Genomic DNA, 24330 nt, shown 5'->3' with positions numbered 1-24330 from the left:
AAATGAATATTCCACAGGATTATTTCTTTCACCATAATTAATACGTAAACGGTTTCGATTCGGCAGACTCGGTTTTATTAAAGTAAAGAACACAGCAGGTGAACAGCTGCTGATTTGCAAAATAAAATAAACGATCGCAGAGGTAACGAAGAATGGTAGTTCGATGGTTTGACCGTCGTCGCGTGGATATAAATTAACGAGTATGAAAAATCTTTGGTATCGAAGGGGGAAAGGGGGAGAGAGCTATATCGATCGGTTCGCTACCGCGATCGGCAGTCGAAATTTCTACGAATGGACATCTCCGAGGAGGCGATCGACATCCATCGGTTTGTGTCGGATCGGTACCACGTCAAACCCAGAGAATATTTGCCGTTCAAGTTTGCGTGTTGACAACGACTGAACCACCATCCACCGTGATAATTTTGAGCGCAGTTACTCGGACTGACGTCCATGTCCCGGTCTCTCGTGCTGAAAGCCATTCCGTTCTGATAGGAAAAGGCATCGGTCGCGTTCCCAGTGTACTCGCCTACGCGCAATCTGTAACCGTTCTCCTCCGAGTCGACCGTGAACACGCGATATTCCGCGCGCCAACGTTCTCCGTAAATGTCCAGCATGTCGATTCGAAGGCTGGAGCAATTGTCGCGTGTAAGCTCGTGGAGAATCTCGTTTCCGATCCAATACTCTGTCACCGGGGAACCGAAACCGAGAGAGTATTCGTCCCAGCTGCGATCGAAATCCAGACTCCCGTCGATGCGACGCGCGATCACGATCCAACCTTCGCGACAGAAGATCAACATCGGTCTACTGCCTTTCGCCGGTTCGAACAACCTCAGCCCGACCGTCGTCGGTTCGATTTCGCTCGTTCGCTGCTCGCTGCAATAGTCGCCTCCGATCAGATCGTTCCCAATTAGGTGATACCTATCCTCGAGTTGCTCCAGGTTCGACAGCGACGACGACGACGACGAGTACCTGGTCTGCAACGGATTTGAATGAGGAGACATGGCTCCGATCGGGTACCCGGTCCCGTTCGACCGATGGAAAATCTCCTGCTGGCTATCGCATCTCTCTTGCAACTTGGACGTAGTCACGCTGAGCGCTTGCACCGTGCGACGCAAATTGCCTAGTTCTTCTCTGGTCAACGAGAGCTCAGCTGCCTTCCGCGCGACGTTCACATCAAACCGTAGCAATTCCTGTTTCATCACCGACGCGTTCCTCTGTACGATCTCCTCGAGGCTTCTCAATGATTTGATCAGCCGCGAGTCGATCGATTCGCCGATGCTCGACGTTAAAATCGCGTTTTCGCTAATATTCGATATCTCTCTGATCAGCACGGCTTGTCCTTTCTCCAAATTCTTCATGCGTTTGTTTAAATTCGACCACTCTTGATTCTCGTTTGCGGCGATACGTTTTTCCAGTCTCTGCGAGGTCAAAGAGATTTTCCGTTCGATGCTTCTCAGTCGATCTTCGAGCCGCGTTCGCCGAGCCTCGTTTCGTCTGCCGGCGTATCCGCGTCTTCTCGCCGATCCGTGTCGCAGCATCGAATCATGCTCTGCGTCAGCTGCAACGATCTCACGATCGACTGCTCCTGCTACCGTTCTTCTCGTTGTTCCTCCTCCGGCTCTTCCTCCCCCACCGTCCCTTCCCGTAAGTTCATCTTCCGCCTTCGTTTCTTCTGCTCGTGCCGAATTCACCGAATTCATCCCGCTTCTTGAAGACGAATTGCATCCGAGAGATTTTACCTCGATCTGAACCGAGCTCAACTGAAATTCGATCGTAGATACATTTCTGTTATGTTAAACGCGAACGAAAACGTGTAGAAAATTATATGTAGATGTGGAAGAAAGAATACGCCGAAACGTTGAACAGCTGCGAAATACCGCGCCACGTGAACCGGACAGCGAGTCGCAGGTGTTGCCCGAACGTAACGGGCATAAGAGGATGAGGGAGGCGGAGAGGGGGCGGGGATCCAAGGAAGGCAGATGCGCGACAGAGAGATGGGCAGGTGGATATACGAACGACGAGATGAACGGGACGACGACGATGAAAAGAACAAAATGCAAACTATGGAGAAAGTATGGTATAACTCGGCGTATGGTAGGGATTGAAGGAACGTGCAAAAAAAAAAGTTTCGGCGTTATACCTGACTGGTGATATCAGCGCAGGTGCGAGACAGCAAACCGAAGCGTTCCTTCACCGCAAGGATGTCAACGCGAATCGTTCCGAGGATCGCCTCGATCTTGGCTATTCTGCCGCCGACATTTCGAATTTCTCTATCGACAGCTGCAACGTCTCCTTTCAACAGACTCATCTCGCCCTTCAGCCTAGACCTCTCCGCGAGTTCCTCGCTTGCGTTTCTGCTACGAAGTACTTGGGCAACTTCTCCTTGAAGTTCCGTGACCGCGCTTCCTAGCCATCTAACTCGCAGCCTCTCGTTCTTCGCCTCGTTTCCGTTTCCGCCGCCGCGCATCGAAATAATCTCTTTCCTAACGAACGAACGGACGAACGAACAAACATGATAAAAGATTCCGTGAAACCAACGAAAATAGAAAATTGCAATTCACTTCGTATTACCTCAGCTGCTTGACCTCGTTCTTGAGGACGAACAGCTCCGTATTCTTCTCCATCGCGCGCTTCAAACTTTCTTCGAGAGCGTTGTAATCCTGCTGCCGATGCTCCAACAAAGCGTTCACCTGTTCGCGCAACGATCTTATCGCGTCATCGATACTTTCGTCGCCGCGAATTTCTATCCAAGTAAGGGCCACGAAGAGTATCCATAACGATAACCAGCTTTTCTTATTCATTGTTACACTTTCGTTTCGTCCGTTCGTATAATGGGAAACGATCTACGGCCGCCCATAAAAAGTTTATCCGTTTTTCTACCGGGAATACGGGCACAATTTCGAATCGCGAAATTCGACTGGTTCGAACGAGGCTCGATACGCACTAGAGTCAAACACCGGAAACTCACTGGCCCGTCCGACACAACCTTCCTCTTAGTTTTATATCGCCCTTTCCATAAACCATAAGAGGTTCGGCTCGGGGTAGGAAAGAGCAGGTGTTCGCTCGCCTGCATTGTCCCCTGTCCCCTGCCCCGTGCGCCCTACCTGTATCCCCTTCATCCCATTTACCCTGTTTTATCCCCTCCACAGATTCCATACGCGTTCCACTGCGACCGACATGCATGATACACGATTCACGAATCACGCACCGACCAACGAACAAGAGGAATTCGTAAAGTGAAAGAAAAAATAAATACTTACGCAAGTCTGCATGTCCAGATAATAATTTATTTGAAATATTGTACAATTCATACTTCGGTCCGAATCTCAAGTTTTTTGTTTCCAATGTAATAAACGATCGGTCTCGGGAATGCTTTGATTGCCGCGTGCTTGGCACAAAGTATTTACTTATTCATTAAGTATATTCGTCTCCTAATAAATAACAATGATACAATAATTGGCACGTTACGCGTTTATATCGATGAAACTTGGCCTCGGCGTCGTCGTCTCGTCCATAATAAAATTCTATATACAGAAATAATCAAAATACATCCTTCGATATTTTACGATCCCTGTAATAAGTAACGAGCGACCAACAATGTTAATAAGTAACGAGCGACCAACAATGTTAATAATGACGATTAGAATAGTAAGGTTCTTAAATAGTGATAATTGTAAGTAGTAGTAGTAGTAATAGTAGTAGTAGTAGTAGTAATGATAGTAGTAGTACTAGTAATAATAGTAATAAAATGGCACTCTCTTTCGTTTCCATAGCAGAATGCACTCGCATTCTATCTAATCGCATCACATATTTACATACTATTTATAAGAGAAATCGTTCTTCCCTTCTTCTCACGTCCGATCGTTCATATCCATATCGAAACGATCATCTATTCAGGTTGGCGAAATTGCGAAAAGTCTAATAATATTCGTTTTAAGTTTGCGCCGATCCGTAGGTTCCAGTTGGCGGACGATATAACTTCGGAAACGTCAGTATCTGTAGACTATTGAAAGCGTATTTTCGAATTCCGATGTTCTTCCAGGTGTTCTCTCGTCGGCACCCTTCGCTGGATTCAGGTAAACGAGAGACTAATAAATTAATTCGGTAAGAAATTTATACGGTGGAGAAAAATGATGATCAACCTTCGCATGCAGTCGAGCGCTTTCACGTATTCGTGTTCCGCCAAGTGATACTCGGCGGTCAATATGTTCACTTGCTCCAATGTTATCGACATCGCTGTACGATCCTTGGCACTTTTGCAGCTGGTGAATCTCAAACCGCGCATCCTTCGACAAATCTGCGATGACAGTTGCAAGATTTCGACGTTCTTGCTTACTTTTGCTTGGACGCTAGTCTTTAGATTCACCATTAGTTCCGCCAACGATTGACCGAGCGGAGACCTCGCACCAACTGCTGATCACGCGTCAGTGTGAATACGAGAATTTACGTGTTTAAGAAAAAGTTTCCTCTTCCTAAATATACCAAGGAGACGAGAATTGAGAGAAACACACTTACGTCGAGTCGAGGAAGTTTCCGTTGGCAGATTAAGCTTTTTGAACCGCAAATAATATTCGTTCAGCCTCTCGAAATTATCCAAGTTGCTCTTCTCTTGCGGTTTCGTAGTCCCCAAACTTTCCGCGAGAGAAGCCATTTCGTTGATACCGACATTGAAGAAGACGGGAGTGACGTTGAAGGAGATTGTTTGTCTGGAAGATGGGACCAGAGGCAACAGAGAGTAAATCGCATCCGGTACCGGAAGTATCACTGTTAACGCCGACCGAGATCCGACCACCCTCGGTAGCGGTAGTTGAAATGGTGCGTTTCGATTTTCTTCGAACCTGAAACACGTACACGCGCGTCAATCTAATTGTAAACACTTAATTTTCCCTCACGCGTGTGCAACAATTTCGATACGAAGATTGTAAGCACTGAAAGACATGACACGATTGCTCACTTGCTACTCGGTTGAATACCGCATCTGGTCAATGTAAAAGTGACCGTATGCATATCCTCTACCGCCACGATCATATCTCCCCACATGTCTATCTCGTCTCCGTAATAGCTGAGAAGCCCCTCGAACGAGATCAGAGGACCAAGAGTAGTTAAGATCAACAGAAACATAGGATCGGGCCTTTGGCACCAGAGTTTCGCCATCAGTCCCGTCACCACGCTGGTCAACTGAAAAATCGATGAACGCGTTGACCACGTATTCGACAAATCGGACCAAATATTTTATTGGGCCATCATAGAAAAGAGATAGCCGGAACTTGACGACTTACCGCCTGACTAAAACATACGTCTCGCCTATAGCGAACATTGCAAACGCGTTGAGCCATTTTCGAGTCTTCCTGCACCCTAAACACTGAATGCGTTAATCTAGCGGTTTTCAACAATCCGTCCATCGCTTGCCGCAATTTCTTCATGCTGGGTCTAAGCTCGCTTGTCCAATCGACGATCGAGGCAAAATCGAGGCCCTCAGTAAACTTGTTCCTCTGCCCGGAATTGCTTTTGATCACCCTCGTCATCGAATCGACGGCTTGACACACTGCGATCGAAACCGAGTTACAATTTAGTACGCGTACACGTATTGCTGCACGATTTCTATTATTGAATCGTATCACCTTCTTTGGCTTTAGAGAGAGCCGGCGTCGTCTTCTCCGAACCTGGACTCGATTGCTGTCGAGCGATTATCGCCGCGGAACTCTCTCGACGATAATCAACATTGTCGAGTAGTTTACTCGACTCTTCGTTCTTTGCTTCGTTCTTTGCTTCGTTCTTCGGTTGGATCGTCACTACTTGACCAGTCTTTTTCCGAATGTTCGAAACCGATCCCTTCAAACTTTGCGATCTCCCCACGACGTTTCTGCTCCTGAGTCTGACAGCCGGACTGCTACACCTTCCGCAGAGAAATTTTACCTTCGACACCAAGCACATTACACTCGCTTCGATGTTCAGTTGAGTCAAATCCCAGGGTTCGGGTTCGTCAGTAGGCTTGTAATAATTTGCAGAAGGTGAATTGCACATTTTCTGAGTGTCTAGAAATCTTTTGCACGGATCGATGTCGCTTTTGATTTCATCTTCCTTCTCCTGTACGATTTCGCGATCGTCGGAAGCACTGAAACCGCTATCATTTCCGTTCTCGTTCTCGTTTGTTTTCCTATTTTTGTCTGCGCAGCCTTTCGTTTCGGAATCGATGCTGTCAACGACATCATTCTCGACGTCTGGAAATATGACAAAATTATCCTCGTCATTGGCCGTTACCTCTCCATCGTTACTGTTACCGTTATCCTTGTCCTTATTGTTATCGTTGCTCATAATCGTGTTCGAATCTTTTCTCAATGAAAACGGAGCCACATAACCGTTCCTTTCGCTCTCTTTCATCCAGAGATCTTTTAGCGCACACTCCGGAGTATCAGGCGTAACAAAATCGTCCAAATCCGGGCTCTTCAAATCGAAATTTAACTGTTGCGTAATCCTCTTGAAAGGAGACAGCGACTGGTTTGTTTTAAAATCTAAACTAAGAGAAGTGTCGTTCGCCGTTTCGTGTAGTTTAGCTACTTTAAACTCTTCCAAGAACGTTAACGCCTCTTCTACCAAGCCTGGATCCCAAAGACTGAGCAGTATTCTGGTCTTGGTGATCATATCCTCGCAGATGGGCAGCATTCCGCTGGTCTGTTTCTCCTTGGCGAGTTTCATCAACGCGCGCATCGCGTCAACGACGTCTCGCCGCAATTGTTTTATCGCTTGAATCGCATCGTGCGCCATTGTTATCTTTGACGTCCCTTGATATAATTGATTGGTACGCGTTGGTGATTCCTTCAGTGCTTGTAACAACCTGAAATATATCCTGTCAGTCTGATTTATCGACATATCGCGTAATTATTCTCCTTGCATACCTAATCAGTCCTCCGTTTTTGCTTTTGTGCGAGTGCGCGGTGAACGCCCCAACGGTGATGAAATCGTAAAATCCGCACTTATTCAATGTGTCGTTGTGAACCCACATTCGTTGGAGATGCAAGTTGATAGGCGCGAATTCGAGAGTTCTATCGTTTCTACGCGATGACCGCTTGATGTATGAACCTGCAACCGTTTCGTACCGTTGTTCGTTACCATTGCATCGTTTTGCGCCAGTTCAGCCGACGGTTGGTTACCTTTAAATTGTGACAAGTTCTCTTTGGCTTGCGAGTAAAGATGCAACAGGTGAAGATGGCGGTCCAGCAATTCGACTTGCTTGGTGTGCCAGGGTTCTCTCAGTTCACCCATACCAGCCACTTCCTGAAGTAATTCCTTCTCTTCTTGGATCCAGATTGCACTGCGGGCATGGAACAATTTCTTTTTTAAAGAGAGCCTCTCTCTCCTTGTTGTCACACCGAATTCAGTGAAATTTTACGTACAGTAAGTGCTGCGGGAATTGGAAGCAAAGTTTACTTTCCGCCATGATCTCATGCACGCAGATATCTCCGCCCAAACCGGAGTGAAATCTGAAACGAGGAGGACGACAAACATCCGATAACCGAGACTGGCCGAACCACGACCTTAATCGCGCATCGATACCTGTAAGTTTGTATATACGGATTAGCGAAGAGAAGTTTCAGTTGTCCCTGATGCGGCAACTTGATTTTCGTTCCCAATCTGGGTGGTAATGACTGCGATCGCCTATGCGAGAGGACCTAGACGAGAGAAGCGAACAACTAGCTAGCGAAATCGGAAGAGAAGGCATTGCCGATATTATCGATACCTGTTGATTCCCGCCGGCGGGAGGATCCTTCGACGGAGTGCTCTCGGTGCTGTTCCCTCGGTCCTCCGCTTCCAGATTCCAAACGTTAATCGTTAAAAAACCAACGGTGACCGTTTTCGCTGACTTCAACGGTATCCTCAGCCTGAAGATACAGTTCAATCGTACAAAGTTGGTAAGCCGAGAAGAATCGCGAAACGCAGAACACGAGTTTCGATTCTGTTTGATACAATCACCTGGGTGTATCTTGAACCGCGTTCAACGTTACGATCGCGCTTCCGATTGGCGTCGCCGTCTGGCTCACGCGTTCTCTAACGTCGAACGCGGTTATCCTCGCTTTGGTCTCCGTCGTCAAACCGTCGCTGGCGCGGAAGCTCACGGTTGTCAAGAAACCAGGATTACTGCTTCGCTGTTCGGATGAAATTGGGTATAATTTCATTGAGCTAAAAAGACACAGCGCAGTGCCTGACGCGTCCTTCGTTCTGTTACCTCGACCACCTCGGTTCGCGCGTACTTGATCCAGGTTTTCGAATTCTTCGCCTGCACGTCCACCTCTAAAACCGGGTTGGGTGGTCGACCATGACCATCACAGAGGAGATTGTCGCACGCCAAGGATATCTCGCACATCGGTATCTCGGCAGGGTCTGAAGAGAATGATCGCGCTCACGATACTTGGAAGGTACATCCATTGAGGGGATCGAACGGAAACTTGATGAAAGAACCTGTCGAAATTCCGCGCTGTAGTCGCAGCATTTGGATATCCGTGTCGTGCTTGTGTCCGCTGAACGCCTCTATACGTTGTTGCAACGCCAGCAATTGGCTTCGCATGCATTCGTAGCTGGCAAGTTGCAGAGCTTGCAACCAACTGTCCCTCTCCTCGGCCGAATTCGCACCCAAAGCTTGGAACAAACCTCCTTCGAAAACTGCAACAAAACACGTTGCCCTTTTTCTCTTTATCCTTTTCTTGCCTTGCCTTGCCTTGCTTAGCCTCGTGCAGCTTACAATTATTAGCCTAGCCTGATCTACTCTCGCCTCGCCTCGCCTCGCCTCGCCGCGCCGTCTTTTCCCTTCTTTTGCTTCTCCTCTGTCTTATTATTTACTCTCTACCTATGCACATTCTTGATCCTTACCTATACTGAATCCATAAGGAATCTGATTGCTTGGTTGTTCTACGCGCACGAAACATTGCTCGAGAATTATCACGCCTAGAGGCTCCGACCATTGCTCCCGCGATTTGAAATAAAACAACAGGTTCCCCCGCAATCTGCACCATCTCTCCAAACTTACTATCCAACAAAGAACAACAACAACCTGATGTCATTTTTCAACGTACGTCGATTATCAGAGAAGAATGAAAGAACATCGATGAGCAGGCAACAAATGTCATGTACTTAGCGAATCGCATGCATACAACTACCTACGTACAAAATCCATACTTACGATTAATTTTCTGTTTTAGATTTTGCGTATTACATATGTACGTGCAAACAACTGAAGAATTGGAAAAACGACTTATATAAGCATCCACCAATTTTAAGCGAGCATGTAATTTACCTACGTGTACAAATTTATGAAGTACCCATGAAAAGTTATAAAATTTCATTCAAGGACAAACGCACACAATATTCATTGTACATACATACTGTCTCTCATGCTTTATCGTCTAAAGTCTAATACATATGAATACAACTGCGTACGTACAATACGGAGTTGATAGCGAAAAAGAAAATTTTAGGTAAAGCGTAAGTATCATCGAGGAACGGCGAAAGTAATTTACCGTATGGCACTATATAGGCGAACCCTGTACATGTGATGACAACAACAACTATGTACGCATTCTTTCTCGTAATGAAGGTAAACGGATTCTTTCTATGAATAACGAATCAGTAAGTTTGCACGCCGCCGAAATGCGTTGCCATCGAACAAGCGTGTTAATCGCGATGGAAAGGATTAAACAAGAATAAAGAGATATGAAGGTAGGCGGCACATTAGGTCAGTGCGAGTGGAAAGTTAACAAAAAATAACTCGGCTATACCTTTACTCGTACTGGCTGTAACGCAACTGAAGTCTCGCAGTGTCTTATGTGTTTTTCCCTTTTGACATTTGTTGTCAGATTTTTTACCTGTACCTGAAAATGATATACGTAGCTACAGGTAGCCTTTAGTGCGGCCGTAACGGGCATCGTGCGTTGCACACGTTTGAACGGTATGTTATGGATTCCAGGTGTTTGCGGATTTCATTCTATAGTCGCTCATCGCACATTCGGAGGCATGCCCGACGCGTGCTCAGCGTTACGAGGAAAATATATATTTAATAAGGGAATCGAATGACGTTTGCGAGAGATCTACTAATTAAAAGATAAATATGGCTAAGTATCGGTATATGGTACGAGTCATGTTCAGCCTGTTAAGTAAAATGCAACATACAAACATACATAGGGATGAGGATTTTCAAAGATCAAGGGTCAACCATATACAATTCGAATAAGAAAAACATGCTTCGATCGGAATAGCGAAATACGATACGTAATAAGTACAAATGCAAGTACGCTAGTACGCTATATAGATCTTTTGGTCGTTCGCGCGATCATCGTTTCTAACAATAAGATATACATATCTGGGTAGATCGTAGGGTTGAATTTAATCACTCACTCTCGGTTCTACGAAAGAATCCTTCTTGTCGTTCGCGTACATACAATATACCCTCTTTCTCGAATTTCTGCGAAGGTTGTGTAGCCAGAGTCAACAGTTCCTGCTTGTTGAATCGCATCGCGAATGACAACCGTCCACGAGAACACCCACGTTGTCCGTGATCAAGTATTCTTCTTCGTTCTTATCTGTCAAACAGAATAGGTTGATCGAGTTAACAGCGATCCGTATCGCCGCATCTCCTCTCTGTCTATTCTCGTATCCGACGTACGTCCTATGTGTCAATTGGATCGGTAGGAAATAGATCGAGAACGAGCAAAACGAACGAAAAGAAATTTAAACGAGATTGATGCGATCTCGGTCAAATACGCCAAACATTCAGACTTTCTAACCTATGCTCCGTATTCCCTTTCTTTCGTACGCATACTCGCGATACTTGCGACTGTTCGCGATTCGCGATCATGATTTTTTAATCCCGTTCCTCGTTCTCGCATTTCCATTAAAGATCTCCTTCAAAATCATTTAGTGTCAATCATCTCGCTCTAAACTCTAAATAGTCTAAATCATTCCATCGCCGCATTGGATTCTCGTTTGACGTACACATTCTATCTCATCTTCGGTATCAGACATTTTTTAAACGTTAGAAGATCGCGACTACCGCATTTTTCGAGCAATAAACATCTAATGATAACGATAAAGATACAGAAAGAAAAGAGGATCGACGCTAAGTTAAATACAAATAGAAAATATGGTCGGTGTACATGCGTGTGTATGTGTATCCCACGTCTAGACGTACCGCACTTTGACGATAAAAGCATTCTTCGATGTCCTTTCAGAAGCTACCGCTATTAGTTCCAAAACGCTTCGTTTTCTCATGGTAATTCGCCTCGTCGAACGCATGTCGAGTTCCCGCCGTCGATCACTACCGAAACAGCTAAGGTTACACTAATCCGCTAATCAAACTTACGCATTACGACACTTTCGTGCATATTCATTTGTACGTAGCATGACAAAATACCTACTTATGCACGTAACGATAAAAGATACATGCTCGCGGTTAAGTATTTGTGTTACATGCACGATGCTACATCGATAGACTAGATTAAGGTAACAAATGTCGAGGGAACAGAAACTAAAACGTGCACTGTGTCTCGTATCGTACAACTAGCAATACCGATTATCGGAATGATGGAGCAAATGACCGCGGACATCACTCTCGCACACTACGTACACTACTGTCACTGTCACTGTCACCAGTCACCAAGGCGCCCAGACCCAGTCATCACTAGTGATGTGGTGATAGTGATGAATGGTGACGTTGGTGATCACCTACACAGGCTACACATGGACCGTCGCTCTGTCGCTTTCTTGTACTTATTTTCTCTTGCCTTGCTCGCTTCCGTTTATACTACTCTACTGTCTGACTCTTAGAGGTCTGACTAAAACTAGGACTAGACTACTAGATTTAGAGGTGCTATACACAATACACACAGTCTCCTTCAATGATTTCTCGCACGATCGATGTTTTGTCTAATTTCAATAATACACAGTATATATACACTATCAAATGCATATTTGTGCATCACACATTTACGTATTATAAATTTGATAAGTAACAAGTAATACACATTTATAATTCACAATAATACACCTATAATACTAGTAATCGTATGTGGGATACATAACGTGAAGTTAGCTCCGACAATATTTTTGAAGTAGATTGTACATATGTGATTACGATATAATCTGGTGAACCGGTGTACCAAACGATTATAAACAACATGGAATCATTCCTATCCGCATCGAAGACAGCCTTGGTATACTATTTCATTCCAATTTTCGGGACCGGAATTGAACGTTCGCGATATACGTTCATTTTCCGACAATTTCAATGCTCCATGTATCGTAACCTTTTTTATTCTTATCCATACAAGTAGTTTGCATTTACATGCATGCGTGTAAGTAAATACACGCGTAGATCACTCGAAGAAGTCGTCGTATAAAAAATAAACGTAATCGCGTCATACGTATGCATTCGAAAGAATAATTTAATTTTAATTTGCACGTTATTTCAGTCGAATTTATCCGCTTATAAAAGAGTCCGCGTCGTTATGGGTAACGAAACTTGCGATTTAGATTCTGCTGTGTCGACCTTAGTTCAAGCACTTTCTGAATACTTGGACGGAGTTAAAAACAAAAGTACGGATCTCGCGGTGATTCCGATAATGAACATACGCGAAAGAGAGTATCGCATAAAGACGGAAGTAACGTTTTTCTTAAAGCTACACAATATAACTTTCGACATGTTAACGTTTCGGTAAGTCTATCTCCGACGATGAAACGCGCCGCGTCGTTCAATACGCGCTACTACAATGCTAAATAGATAAAAGATAACATTGCGATATGTAGAGATCAAATAGATCTGACAAGTCTACAAAATAACGAGGACACCGAATTAGAATTGGTACTCGTGGACCATCACAGTCTTCCGGACAAAGACGCCCATCTGGCAAAGTCCGTGGTAAAAGTAATCGATCATAGACCAAGGGATGAACGATGGCCTTGGCCTGGCATAGAGGTTCGCATACAGGGTGTGGGTAGCTGCGCGACTTTGATCGCGCGAGATTTATTCGACAAGCATCCGGAAGCGATAGACTCGCAAGTTTCGAGTCTTTTGCGAGGCAAGTAAACCAAATGGTAATTCTCTTCCGGGTCATGGATCCATATAGCCGAACTGACCTTGAAACACAGGACCCATCGTGATCGACACGTGCAATTTCTCGAAAGAAGCGGATCGTGCCACTTCCGACGACGTAAAAATCATCGAACAGCTGGAAAAAATCGACGACCGATCCGTTTCCGATAGGAACCAAGTGTTTAACGCTATCGTCGAGGCGAAAGCCGATGTTAGCGAATTGACTGCCGACGATCTCTTGATCAGAGATTTGAAAGTAACGAATCGTGTACCAATCGCCGGATTACCTATGTTGGTACAAGTACGCACATCCACATTTATGCTTTTCACAACATTTACGCTTCTTCAAACGTAACGAAACGATTCCTGGAGCATTGTACATTTTCGCAGGACTTTCTCGATCTACCAGATAGTTTGAACAGTCTCGAGAGATTTACCGAAAATGGAAACAGCACGGTCGCCGTTGTGATAGGATTGATACTGTTTTCTGGAACTCTGTCGCGAGACATCGCTGTCTTTTCTTTGACTACCGATCCACTGGGAGAGAAGGTATCGAAGGCTCGCACGCAACAGTCCTATATATGTAAGCCAATGCTTCTCGCGGTTTTGATCGTAACGATTTTCTTCCCGCCGACAGATAATAGAAGCTCTGACGACGTCCACGCAGCCGTGTCTCGAGTTAACTTTGGCCAGAACAATCCGAAATGAGAGCGGAAAGTATAGTCTGCATTTGTACACGCAAGGAAATTTACGTGCGACGAGAAAACAAATTTTACCAATAATTCGAAACGTTGTCTCTACGGAATGTCGCTGCTGAGAAACGGTACACGACCGATAGGATTTTCCTCCTTTTTCCTTTGTCTTACAAAACCAGTTTTAATAGAATAAAACGTAAATTTGATAAATGTTATACTCTTGATTCGTACATTATGCTTTGTCCCTCCGTTCTCTTGCCTACTGGAATAAATGCATGCATGCGACGAGACGCGTGTAGCGTACGATCGTGTGCATCTATGAACATTACTCCCCTGCAACCCCTATTGCACCCCCACTCTGCTTCCTACCTTCGCGAACCTCGGAGCAAGCTTACGGCTACCGTACTACCTACACGGATGCTGATTGCGAGCCGAAGCTCTACGGAATTCGCACCTCGTTAAACCGTGTCTCGCAAACACGAGCGAGTTTCGAAACGAAAGGAGAAGCGAACGCTTAATACTCGTTCGTCTACTGCGTCCTACGTACAGTGCAAGTCAGATTAATCATTGATGTCGGAATAATTAAAATTGCTTTCGCTTGTTCTTTCGTGCCTCGAAACGTTGCATTTACATTATTATAAAACGGAAAGTGAGATCGCGATTGATTTGCCGTGATTTGGTTCGATTTGTGCGAATATGTTGCTGTGTCCGAGAATATCCGTTTTCGATGCGATAATGCGCGAGATGAGTGGCAAGTGGCAACGTTAGCAGGTAAGAATTTTTAATTTCGGTGCAATGTACGTATGCACAAACGAGAAGACTGGATGCTTGGACAAGCGATGGAACAAGCAGATGCGGAAAAAGTAAATGTACGAAATTACGAGAGACACGACGCACATGTTCCATGCTCGAAGATCGATGTAACTTGGGTAAGTATACAGATTTCTTCTCGAGGATAGGAGGAGACTCGCTAGCCGCTGATTTAACGATAAGCAAAGCACAATATTCAATTAAGATAAAATACTGGCTACGTACGTGTTCCTATCCGATTTTGACGACACGCAATTTCATTCTCGCGTATTCTAAAGACAAAGAATCCCACGAGAAAACGAATCGCCGATGATATCTGTAATCGAATCGAATTATTGTTCATTTCGAGCGAATCGCGTTGGATGATTGATTCTGTTCCCCATCCGTGTAATTTAAGAATAGGCATGGATACGAGTTACCGTTCGCTTTGTCGGTAGAAGAAAGAGAGAAACGTTATCGTATTGATCGAGCTTTACTTGTTGCACGCATATCCGTTCGCAGCCACACGCGCATCTCTGCGTTAGCCGTTCGCCCCGTTTGTCTCCGTTTTCGAATCTAATTAATGGACAAAGCAAAAGTCCAAGCCACCTGTACACGCATCGATCGCTTTTTCACAAGTGTCGCGTGGACGAAATGATGCTTACACTTTTCTTGGTCCGATGGGGTGGGATCAACTCGCGAACTCTTATTCTCGGATGAAGGACCGGATCTATTAGTATGCTTACGCGTGACGCGTGTCTATGTTTGTGCAACGAATCGAAATTTTCAGGCATCAACCAAACGATGTTAGAAAAGTGCTGGAGCCTATGCTATGATGCGCTGTAGAAGAGTCGAGAAAAATACGAGAAGCGAATATGGAGATGCGATACGCGTGTGTAACAATAATTTTGTTATTGTCGGTGGTTTTGGCGTCGATCGGGAACGGAAGCGGAAGCGAGAACGCGAACGCGAGCGTAAGCGGCAACGAAGATTCGGTCGAGAACGTGTTGTTCGATAAGGGTAAGGATGAAGTATGGATTTAAAAACGGATTTCCTCGCGTATACGTATTATTATTTTGTCGTAACGAATATCCGCAGGTCGATGCATTCTTCCGCTTGGTATGGAGGAAGGAAAGATTCCGGATAACGCGATCACCGCCTCCTCCAGCTACGAGAGTAAGTCGGTCGGTCCGCAGAACGCGAGGTGAGTCATACGTCGTCGTCCTCGTGCAACACAAAACCGGCGCAAACGGGAAAGTTAACGTAAGAAAGGGTTCTCAGAATACGACAGGAGAAGAACGGTGGTGCCTGGTGCCCGAAAGCGCAAATAAGCAGCGCGATACGCGAGTACCTCGAAGTGGATCTGACGAGGGATCATCTGATAGCGTGGACCGAGACTCAAGGACGATTCGGGAACGGGCAGGGTCAAGAATACGCGGAGGCATTTTTTCTCGAGTATTGGCGCGATGCAAAGTGGCACCAGTACAAAAACTTGAGGGGTGAAAAAGTTTGTGTCCGGTGACGATAGATAAGTATAGGTGCGAGCAAAAAGAGACACGTCCCCTTGTTTCAGGTGCTGCGTGGCAATAGCAACACCTATTTGGTGGAGAAGCAAAAGCTGGACTTGCCGTTCGTCGCGAGCAGAGTCCGATTCGTACCGTACAGCCAACATCCACGGACGGTTTGCATGCGAGTGGAAATTTATGGATGCATATGGGATCGTAAGTAGAATCGCGACGATAGATCGGATCGGGTTTGTGATTTGCGGTATGTCGATAATCGGATTTCTCGTCATCGCACAGAATACGTGACAAGCTACAGCGTGGACAAAGCATCGAGCCCTGGCCCGGAGGGTGCGGACGTTCAGGATTCGTCGTACGACGGCGTCGAGGATATCGATTCTGTTCTTGCGAACGGTCTCGGTCAATTGACGGACGGAATATTGGGTCGAGTATCCGAGATACTCTCGGAGACTACTTCGGAGAAGAGCGATCGCCGTCGCGGCACTAATTGGGTCGGCTGGTCCGAACGCGCGACGGTCCAGATCCTATTCAAATTTCGAGAGCTACGACGATTCGAAAATTGTTCCGTACACGTCGCTCGTATTCCGCGACTGGAAGTCGAGGTTCGTTTCCTCGAATACCGAATTGTTCCCCTAAGTTAAACAAATCTAATAAAAGTTTAAAATCGTTGCTTCGCAGACGTTCTCAACGTTACGAATCTCGTTTTCCGTTGACGACAGCGAGAACCAACCAGGATCGGAATCAAAAGCGGTTCAATCCGAGTTCTCTCCTCCATCTACGATCGACGCCGATTCGGCTACAGCGATGTCGATTTCGATCCCTCTGCACGGTAAGCTCGGACGATCCGTGAAACTGGAATTCATTCCCGCCGCGAAATGGTTGCTTCTCAGCGAGATAACTTTCTATACGGGTAAGGATTAACAGTAAACAGTCAGGAAACCAGACAGGTGGAAAGGATTACGAATACGTTCCATGTACAGGCGAGGGAAATCGGTTACGGAATGACACAGATGATTCGGTGGTCTATGCGGATCGAGATGAAAACGAATGGAGATCAAAGTCGATGGGCTCTTTCGACTCGATCGTTGATGGTTTCAATGGGACGGAAATGTACGAGACTCGTGAAATTCGGAACTCGACGCCGTCGCAACCGCCGTCGCCCGACGCCTTTCCCGTTGGCAGCTCACAGACTTACATCGGCCTCGTCAGCGGTTTACTCACCGTTTTGGCCTTCTTTTTCACCTGTCTAGTATTCCTGTTGAAACAGAGGGGTCGCAATAAAATAGCTTTGCTGCAAAAGCATACGGCGTTACTTTGCGATACGTCCACTTCTGGTATCGCAATATCATCGAAACCGAACTCGGTTAAACTTTCCGATTCGATCGTAAATGGATTGACGCTGATTCGCAAACCCATCGCTGTCGCCGTTTTCGATCGGTCACCGGCAAATAGACCCAACGAGATTCCAAGTGCTGGAACGGCGATCATCGCCGATCCCCCTGTCGTCCAAGATGTACCTCGTCGTTCATCCGGTCCGTACGAAGAGAACACCTACGACGATCCATTCTCTCGACCAAGTAACCCGTCGACTGTTTGCGTTCGTACACCGGACCCGCGTCCTGGTGAGTTTTCTATGAAAAAATCTGTGTCTCCCTTAAACGCGTAAGTATACACAATATGTCGAGTTTTTTCGCAGCTCTGAAATACAATTTCGCGACACCATACTCGACGTCGAAGAAAGCGTTTCAACCTCGATCGAGGGTGGCAGCGACGACGATACCGGCGACGACTACGAAGAATCAGAAAATTCGCGCGGAAGGATATTATGCGGCGACGGATATTTTGACGGTGAGATAACGAAGCGAAGCGGGGATGAGTGAAAATTTAGAGGATTGAAACGATTTCATTATCGTAGATCAAAACGAGAGAATCTCAGTCGAGCTCGAGCCCGTTTACAACTCTTTACGTTCGGGACAAAGCTGCACGTTTACCCCGTACCACGGATTCGTGCAACGTTCAACGGGTTTCCAGGCACAGGCTAAGAATTTTGGATAAGCTCGGAGAAGGAAATTTCGGCTTGGTAAGTACGTGAGACACGCGTTCTAACTTCTAACGCGCGCACATCTAATTAAGTATACTTACCACCTATGGTAGATACACTTGTGCGAGGCAAAGGGAATCGTGGATCCGGAAATGGGTACGATCCAAAATCGACGGACCGTGCTCGTCAGATCTCTTTGGCGGGGCGTCGTGGATTCCTTGAGGTACGTAATAGTTCGCTCGCAAATGTTCCTACAAAACGAGAAACCAACCGTATTGTCGTTTAGGTTCGACTTTACGAAAGACATGCATGCCTTGTCGACGCTCCGAAATCGAAACGTTGCAAAAATGATGGCTCTCGTGGAAGAAGAACCTTTCGGAGCTATCTTCGAGTACGGCCAATTCGGAGATCTTCCTAACTTCTTGGAGAACCCAAAGATCGGAATGTCAAAAGCAGAAGGAAAGGAAATTAGGTAATTTATAGTAAAGAACCAGGATTGAGATTTAAGCGGACACTTACTCGTTTCACTCGACGCGCTCGCACCGATCCCGATCATTCGAACGTTTACGTTGCGTGTTTCAGCTTCAGCCTGCGCTTGAGTTTCATCATTCAAATCGCATCCGGTATGAGGTATCTGGAGTCTATGAACGTGGCGCACTGTGACTTGGCGGCCAGGTAAGATAATTTTAAAAGGGACTACACGCGTATACGGCAATAAAAAGATGAAGCATACTTTTGCACGGTTCGTTTCAGAAATTGCATCGTCGATCGTAATTTGACGATAAAGGTGTCGGATCATGCCACGTACTGTACCAAATACGATCATCATTACCTGATTGACGGACAAAACGTGAAGATCCCTCTTCGTTGGATGGCCTGGGAAGCTGCCCTATTGGTATACGCAATGGGACATTATATACGTTGTTTATACGTTGTACACAATTGTAAGTAACTCGATTATTTTCCTTTGTTTTCTCTTCAGGGCACGCGCAGTTGTCGAACGGATATTTGGTCGTTCGGCGTTACGGTTTGGGAAATCTTTCGAAATTGCGCGGAAATACCGTACGCCGATTTAACAGAAACACAAGTCATGGAGAATCACGGTCGCTGGTTTCGAGGCGATGACGGACCACGAATTCTTGAGCGACCCGATATATGTCCGGAGCACCTCTACAGCGCGATAACCAAGTGTTGGAGTAAACGAGCCGAAGACAGACCCAGCTTCGAAGAGATCTACCTGTATCTCGAGAAACTAAGTCACGACCTCGACTAAACTTTCGAGCCACGTGGACCAATTCGGTTACGATCAGCCAGAAACTGTTCTTTACGGAAACTTCATCCCTAATTCCTCTGTCTTCTCTTCTTCCGCTTCCCAGTTTCTTTTCCTTTTTTTGCACCGCTTCGGTCTATACAATCTATCTTTCTTCGCAGGATTATTTCTTCTCCTTTTCCCTTGGTCCAGGGAAGAAAGAAAAGCGTTCGAATCGCTTTGGTCACTAACTTTTAATGCTCAATTAGTCTTATATGTATGCTATCGATATGCACTCACGGAACGAAACGATATTCTCATCTTTTTAGAAATGACATCGAGGCACTGTATACTGTATAAAGCGTGGCAATCGATGCCATGATCGCTCGGCTTCGACGTCCTTGCGAACAGGTATCGTCGTTCCGATCGCGTTGATTCAGGTATCAAATACCTCCGAGAAGTATTTATTTTTAACGTTCGATAAAATTAAGATTAAGATATTGCTTAATCCGCTGTTCCGCGGACGCGATAAACGAGACAAAACGAGAGGAAGAATGGGAAACGTATACTGTTTTTGTGAACAGCGATTTCTCTCTCGCGTCTCGTTAACCGAACATATGTACTGGACATACGTACAACTTATACCAAAAGGGGACAATCAATTTTTCAAATATGGTTTTACGCGACGCACGCGGTCATCGAACACTATGTACACGTACTCAGCTAACGTATGCAAGTACGATGCGTAAAACCGAGAACGTCGTGGCGACGCGCTCGTTCCAGCTAGGCTAGGATATAATATTCGGATTGCGTACCGCGTACGCACATTTTTTTACACTCGCGATTACGATCAGTCTATCGACATTTGTAACGATACAAAATCATGCGTATCTCATTAAAAGTTATATTCTTCATATTTCGAAAACGTTAAGATAAATAAAAGTTGTTACGCATTATCCTACGAAAACGCTACGTAAACGTATATCGCACATGTACGTAAGCCGACAGATACGGTGGGCAGAAAAGAAAATTGCGTCAACTCGGTCGAGCATCTGGCGATATCGGCACCAAGGGAACGATGTTCATCTCTCGATGAAATTCGTCGAGGGGCTGTTCCCAGCGTTCCTCGAAATAGACTCCCAACAGAAATTTAGCTCGAATTCCCGTGCTAATGGCCCATGGAAGATGATGCTCGAGATACAATTTCCTCTGTCTGAAAGGATTCACAGCGAAAGAATGATCCACGGAACTAAGTACGCGTCCACGTAGCTACGTGGAGAGATATGTACGTCCATGTAGAGATGTTCGCATGTTTCGCGATCGACGTCGATCGTTTACCTCGGCCGCAATCTGTACGCTCCAAATATCGCCCCGCTGGAACACATCGGTAAACGCAACTGTAATGCTTCTATCCATTTGACGGATACTTCGCCGAGCATCGTGGTCGGCATCAGAAGCAGTGCGTGAAAGATATCATGTGTTTCTCGATATCGTTGCATCACGTAGGCCAATTCGGTGTCTCGGACGAATCTGACCGCGGGTCTAGAATCGGGGGACACGTTCTGCAACAGAACCGAATGCGTACCTTTGCGCACCCTCGTCGAAAAACGGACAACAAAAACGAGGCGAACACGACGAAAGACGCAATCAAATCTGCTTACGTTCACGTCCAAGAATTCGCGATAAATCCTGCCAAGGGTTCCCACCGGTAATCGTTTCAACTCGTCAAGCGAGACCACCGAACTGTTGATCCGTGGCTTCTCTTCGAGGATACGTCGTCCCTCGGACGTCGCGAGCATTTGTCGATGACAATAGGCAAGAGCTTTGTCTCCGGTCGTTTCTGCCAAGCACGCGATCATGTCACCGCGGAAAGGATCGGTGAACGATATAGCCGCTGCACCGGCTGCCAAAATCGCGCGTTGTACCGGTGACAGAGGCACGCGTACTTTCTCGTACACCGTCTCAAACGACGGCGACGACGTGGAGGCCGCTGTTCTTGCCGCTCTTCTCATCGCGTTGCTGGAAAACCAACGAATCGGCCAGTCTGAAACTAATCCCGAGGATAATGATGCTCTATCGTTCGCTCTCTGGAGGACAAATTAAATTGATTTAACTATATTTTATTTACGTATACACTATACACGTAAGAATATACGTCGCTGGCACTTTTGAGGGATTCGTAGAATACGTGTTACATACATATGTACAAGTCCTGTTTCACACTTTTGACACATGCTACGTTTGCATATCATGTGCGTACACGTATAAAAACACTCCCGTTCCGTCTATTCCTAATCTTATTTCTAGTTACATCCTTATCCAGCAAGGATGGTCCTTCGTCGCTTTGGTTCTGATGCGTCTCGTTGTTAAATTGTATTTACATTTATCTATTACAAATTAATTAGTTTAATCATATTCTCGTCCCTCCGATAGCGATCCACCCATGAATTGACTTCAGCTATCTTTTCGTTGATAGGATAGGTAAGACACAAAAGATAGGAGAATAGATTCGAGACAAGCAAGTGTCGCATACGAAAAAGCATGGGTGGATGAAAGAACGTTCAGACAGAATGAGAGGGAGGAGGGCCGATACGAATCATACGGGTTGTATCGTACGATCGTCGGAAAGCGAAGAATACTTGGGTATCATGGACGAAGGTTTCCTTCGGAACGTGACCCACGTATAAACCAAACTACCAACGACACTCAGATTCAGTCCTGTAAAATTTAGCCAATCGAAGATATAGTCGCCACCGATGATCATCCCGAGGTAGGTGACGCATATATTTTTCAGACATCCAATGATGGTAGTGGTTAACGCGGAGTTGTAAAGCGTGCAGAGGATCATGCTGTAGGAGAGGGCGAAACCCATCACGCACGAAAGCCCAAACTGTACGATGAAGAAAACGTTGGTCCAATGCGGGAAGTTCATAACGGAACGCGCGTCTCCTGTCCAGCAAGCGACGGCGATCGCTGGCAGAACCATAAACAACGAGTTATAGTACATCAGTCCGTATTTTCCTAGCTCTTTCGAGTCCAGCTTCTTCTTCATGTAGACACCGTTCGCAGCCGTGAACAGATCGTTCAATAGAATGAACACGTATCCCTCGAGATTGAAAGCAAGATCGTTCAATGCCGCGACCACGGCTCCGAGGATCATTGTGTAGACGCTCAGTTGAACGGAGACGCGCGCCTTAGCACCCAGGATATAGTACTCGGCAATCATCGTCATCAAGATACTGAATCGCCTGAGGGCGGTGAACATCGGGAGGCTGAGCTGCTTCGTACCGCCCAGACCAAAGATCATGTTCCCGAGATAAATGATCGGTAATGGCCAGATCTTTAAGCAGATTCCTGCCTCTAAGTTAGGAAAATCGATGTAGCGCAATTTTTTTGCTGCAAAGAGCAACACGATGGTAGCCAACATCTGTCCTATGCCGAGGACTTGAAACGATGGGAACCCAAATGAAGTCAACACCGTTTTATTTACTACCGTGATCAGAAAAGAAGACAATCCGTAAAACAAGGCGGTACCGGCTCGTGCGAACATCGCGTTGTCATCGTGTATCGTCATATTAACTTGAATCAATTTACGATGCTTCTTTTCTAGTTCTTTCTGCTCTCTTGCCACGCGTCTCCGTTCCTTTCAACAGTTGCTTTGCAAATTTCGTTCACTCGATTTATGTATCAAATTTCTCATTGTAGACGAAACGTACAATGGTGTAACCTTGTCATTCCTTTTCCTCTGCTCTAAACGATTCCAAGTGTTTCCTGCTCCTTGTACTTCCCGTATTCCCGTTCCTATCCCGTCGTCGTCGTCGTCGTCGATCTCGATTTTGATCTTGATCACAGCCGAAAATTATCAACGATAACCTCCGTTTTTTGTGTACGTATTCTACTTTCGTATCGTTCACTGCCCGCTATTGCCGCGACTGTTGTTTTTTCTCGTTCGCATCTTCGCCGTACTGGCACGTAAGCATGTACACGTGTACCGTTTATTTCGACTTAATGCGAGACCAATGCCTCGGCATTCAGCGGCAGTCGATATAGCCTTATCGTTTCATTCGCCTCCGCTTCCGTTTCTTCTTCTTTTTCTCTTCTAACCCATTATCTTTATTATTCATCAATTTCCCCGGGACGCTAATCACCTTCGTCCATAAACCAATCGTGCGTTATCTAAATCATTCAAATTTCAAGGTTATTAATGTTTGTTAAACGAGGTAACGTTCAATAATTCTATGCCTTTACCGCGTCTAATTGTTTATCACTCGTTTATTCGATGTTTGATGCTCACTTTATAAACTTTCGTATAGAAATACGTAGCTATTAAATCGAATCTCTTTCATTCTTGTTCATGATCACCAAACCTGTGTTCGAGACTATCTAACACTCAACACATATATACATGTATAAGTATGTATTTTATACATACACGAATAAGTATGTAACGTAACACGTAACATCGTTTACACTCCTCCGATACGATTCATTTCCAACAATGAACAATTCACAAAAAGATTTCTAGTAACACAAAGGCATAATATGTATGTACAACAAATATGAATATAAAATATAGCAAGCACAAGTGATACAAATTTTTCTGACATTTATAAATGTGTTATACATTTTGTGGACTCCTAAAACAGTTTCGTGTTGTGATTGATTATATCTGAAATATTTGCGGTCTTTTCAAGAAAATGTAAATGTGAAGGGTGATAAAACAATCTGTCAATCAAACAGAAATGTTTACAAATGCATTGAATGAATTATAAATGGATAAAATACTTCAATAAGCAATATTAATGGTGTGAAGTCAAAGAGGTTACGTGGGTATGTGAGAAAGATTTTGTATAATTATATAATAAAAAAGAGTTACAGAACTAAATCAAGTCGTATTTTCCATGGAGGGTAAACGTTTGAAGTGGTATTGCTATTTTATTTGATTTTATTCTTAA

At 45.3% G+C, this 24330-nt stretch overlaps 5 protein-coding genes across 24 annotated transcripts; 2 read left to right on the top strand and 3 right to left on the bottom strand.

Moving 5' to 3' along the window:
* Positions 1 to 52: 52 nt before the first annotated feature.
* LOC108627542 (protein scabrous) lies at positions 53 to 3083 on the bottom strand. Its single transcript, XM_018028835.2, has 3 exons — positions 2572 to 3083; positions 2141 to 2483; positions 53 to 1760 (listed from the first exon to the last, which is right to left on the bottom strand). The coding sequence occupies exons 1-3, from the start codon at positions 2799 to 2801 to the stop codon at positions 261 to 263; spliced, it is 2073 nt and encodes a 690-aa protein (XP_017884324.1). The 5' UTR covers positions 2802 to 3083; the 3' UTR covers positions 53 to 260.
* A 184-nt stretch (positions 3084 to 3267) lies between these two features.
* Positions 3268 to 11860, bottom strand: LOC108627548 (type II inositol 3,4-bisphosphate 4-phosphatase). Of its 17 annotated transcripts, XM_026815764.1 has the most exons (20): positions 11406 to 11841; positions 11180 to 11305; positions 10387 to 10571; positions 9771 to 9863; positions 8866 to 9021; positions 8458 to 8658; positions 8225 to 8379; positions 7972 to 8144; positions 7739 to 7880; positions 7556 to 7670; positions 7395 to 7488; positions 7152 to 7312; positions 6897 to 7080; positions 6282 to 6835; positions 5622 to 6221; positions 5280 to 5545; positions 4955 to 5178; positions 4516 to 4838; positions 4143 to 4413; positions 3268 to 4066 (listed from the first exon to the last, which is right to left on the bottom strand). In XM_026815764.1, the coding sequence occupies exons 3-20, from the start codon at positions 10502 to 10504 to the stop codon at positions 3934 to 3936; spliced, it is 3963 nt and encodes a 1320-aa protein (XP_026671565.1). In that variant the 5' UTR covers positions 10505 to 10571; positions 11180 to 11305; positions 11406 to 11841; the 3' UTR covers positions 3268 to 3933. The 17 variants fall into 17 exon arrangements, with proteins under 17 accessions (XP_026671565.1, XP_026671523.1, XP_026671524.1 ...); XM_026815722.1 differs by having other exon boundaries at positions 5622 to 6835; positions 11558 to 11860; XM_026815723.1 differs by having other exon boundaries at positions 5622 to 6835; positions 11402 to 11841.
* On the top strand, positions 11701 to 13988 carry LOC113464683 (exopolyphosphatase prune). Of its 2 annotated transcripts, none has more exons than XM_026815824.1 (6): positions 11701 to 11753; positions 12459 to 12700; positions 12793 to 13064; positions 13135 to 13379; positions 13469 to 13627; positions 13716 to 13988. In XM_026815824.1, exons 2-6 carry the CDS (start codon positions 12495 to 12497, stop codon positions 13893 to 13895), a joined length of 1062 nt encoding a protein of 353 aa, XP_026671625.1. In that variant the 5' UTR covers positions 11701 to 11753; positions 12459 to 12494; the 3' UTR covers positions 13896 to 13988. The 2 variants fall into 2 exon arrangements, with proteins under 2 accessions (XP_026671625.1, XP_026671621.1); XM_026815820.1 differs by lacking the exon at positions 11701 to 11753 and adding an exon at positions 11864 to 12200.
* A 143-nt stretch (positions 13989 to 14131) lies between these two features.
* LOC108627562 (discoidin domain-containing receptor tyrosine kinase B) lies at positions 14132 to 20291 on the top strand. Of its 2 annotated transcripts, none has more exons than XM_026815788.1 (15): positions 14132 to 14544; positions 15353 to 15582; positions 15661 to 15766; positions 15844 to 16069; positions 16136 to 16283; positions 16365 to 16687; positions 16764 to 16995; positions 17066 to 17707; positions 17782 to 17933; positions 18001 to 18165; positions 18240 to 18349; positions 18413 to 18598; positions 18709 to 18801; positions 18880 to 19021; positions 19109 to 20291. In XM_026815788.1, the coding sequence occupies exons 2-15, from the start codon at positions 15438 to 15440 to the stop codon at positions 19397 to 19399; spliced, it is 2961 nt and encodes a 986-aa protein (XP_026671589.1). In that variant the 5' UTR covers positions 14132 to 14544; positions 15353 to 15437; the 3' UTR covers positions 19400 to 20291. The 2 variants fall into 2 exon arrangements, with proteins under 2 accessions (XP_026671589.1, XP_026671582.1); XM_026815781.1 differs by having other exon boundaries at positions 14132 to 14702.
* On the bottom strand, positions 20266 to 24075 carry LOC108627571 (UDP-sugar transporter UST74c). Of its 2 annotated transcripts, XM_018028882.2 has the most exons (5): positions 23624 to 24075; positions 22673 to 23551; positions 21037 to 21377; positions 20714 to 20937; positions 20266 to 20588 (listed from the first exon to the last, which is right to left on the bottom strand). In XM_018028882.2, the coding sequence occupies exons 2-5, from the start codon at positions 22947 to 22949 to the stop codon at positions 20411 to 20413; spliced, it is 1020 nt and encodes a 339-aa protein (XP_017884371.2). In that variant the 5' UTR covers positions 22950 to 23551; positions 23624 to 24075; the 3' UTR covers positions 20266 to 20410. The 2 variants fall into 2 exon arrangements, with proteins under 2 accessions (XP_017884371.2, XP_026671634.1); XM_026815833.1 differs by lacking the exons at positions 20266 to 20588; positions 20714 to 20937; positions 21037 to 21377 and having other exon boundaries at positions 21480 to 23551; positions 23670 to 24075.
* Between the last annotated feature and the right edge of the window lie 255 nt (positions 24076 to 24330).

This window comes from Ceratina calcarata, unplaced genomic scaffold, assembly GCF_001652005.2.
Source record: "Ceratina calcarata isolate Rehan_Ccalc_2016 unplaced genomic scaffold, ASM165200v1 scaffold126.2, whole genome shotgun sequence".
NCBI lineage: Eukaryota > Metazoa > Arthropoda > Insecta > Hymenoptera > Apidae > Ceratina > Ceratina calcarata.
This window is presented reverse-complemented; position numbering and strand designations above follow the sequence as displayed.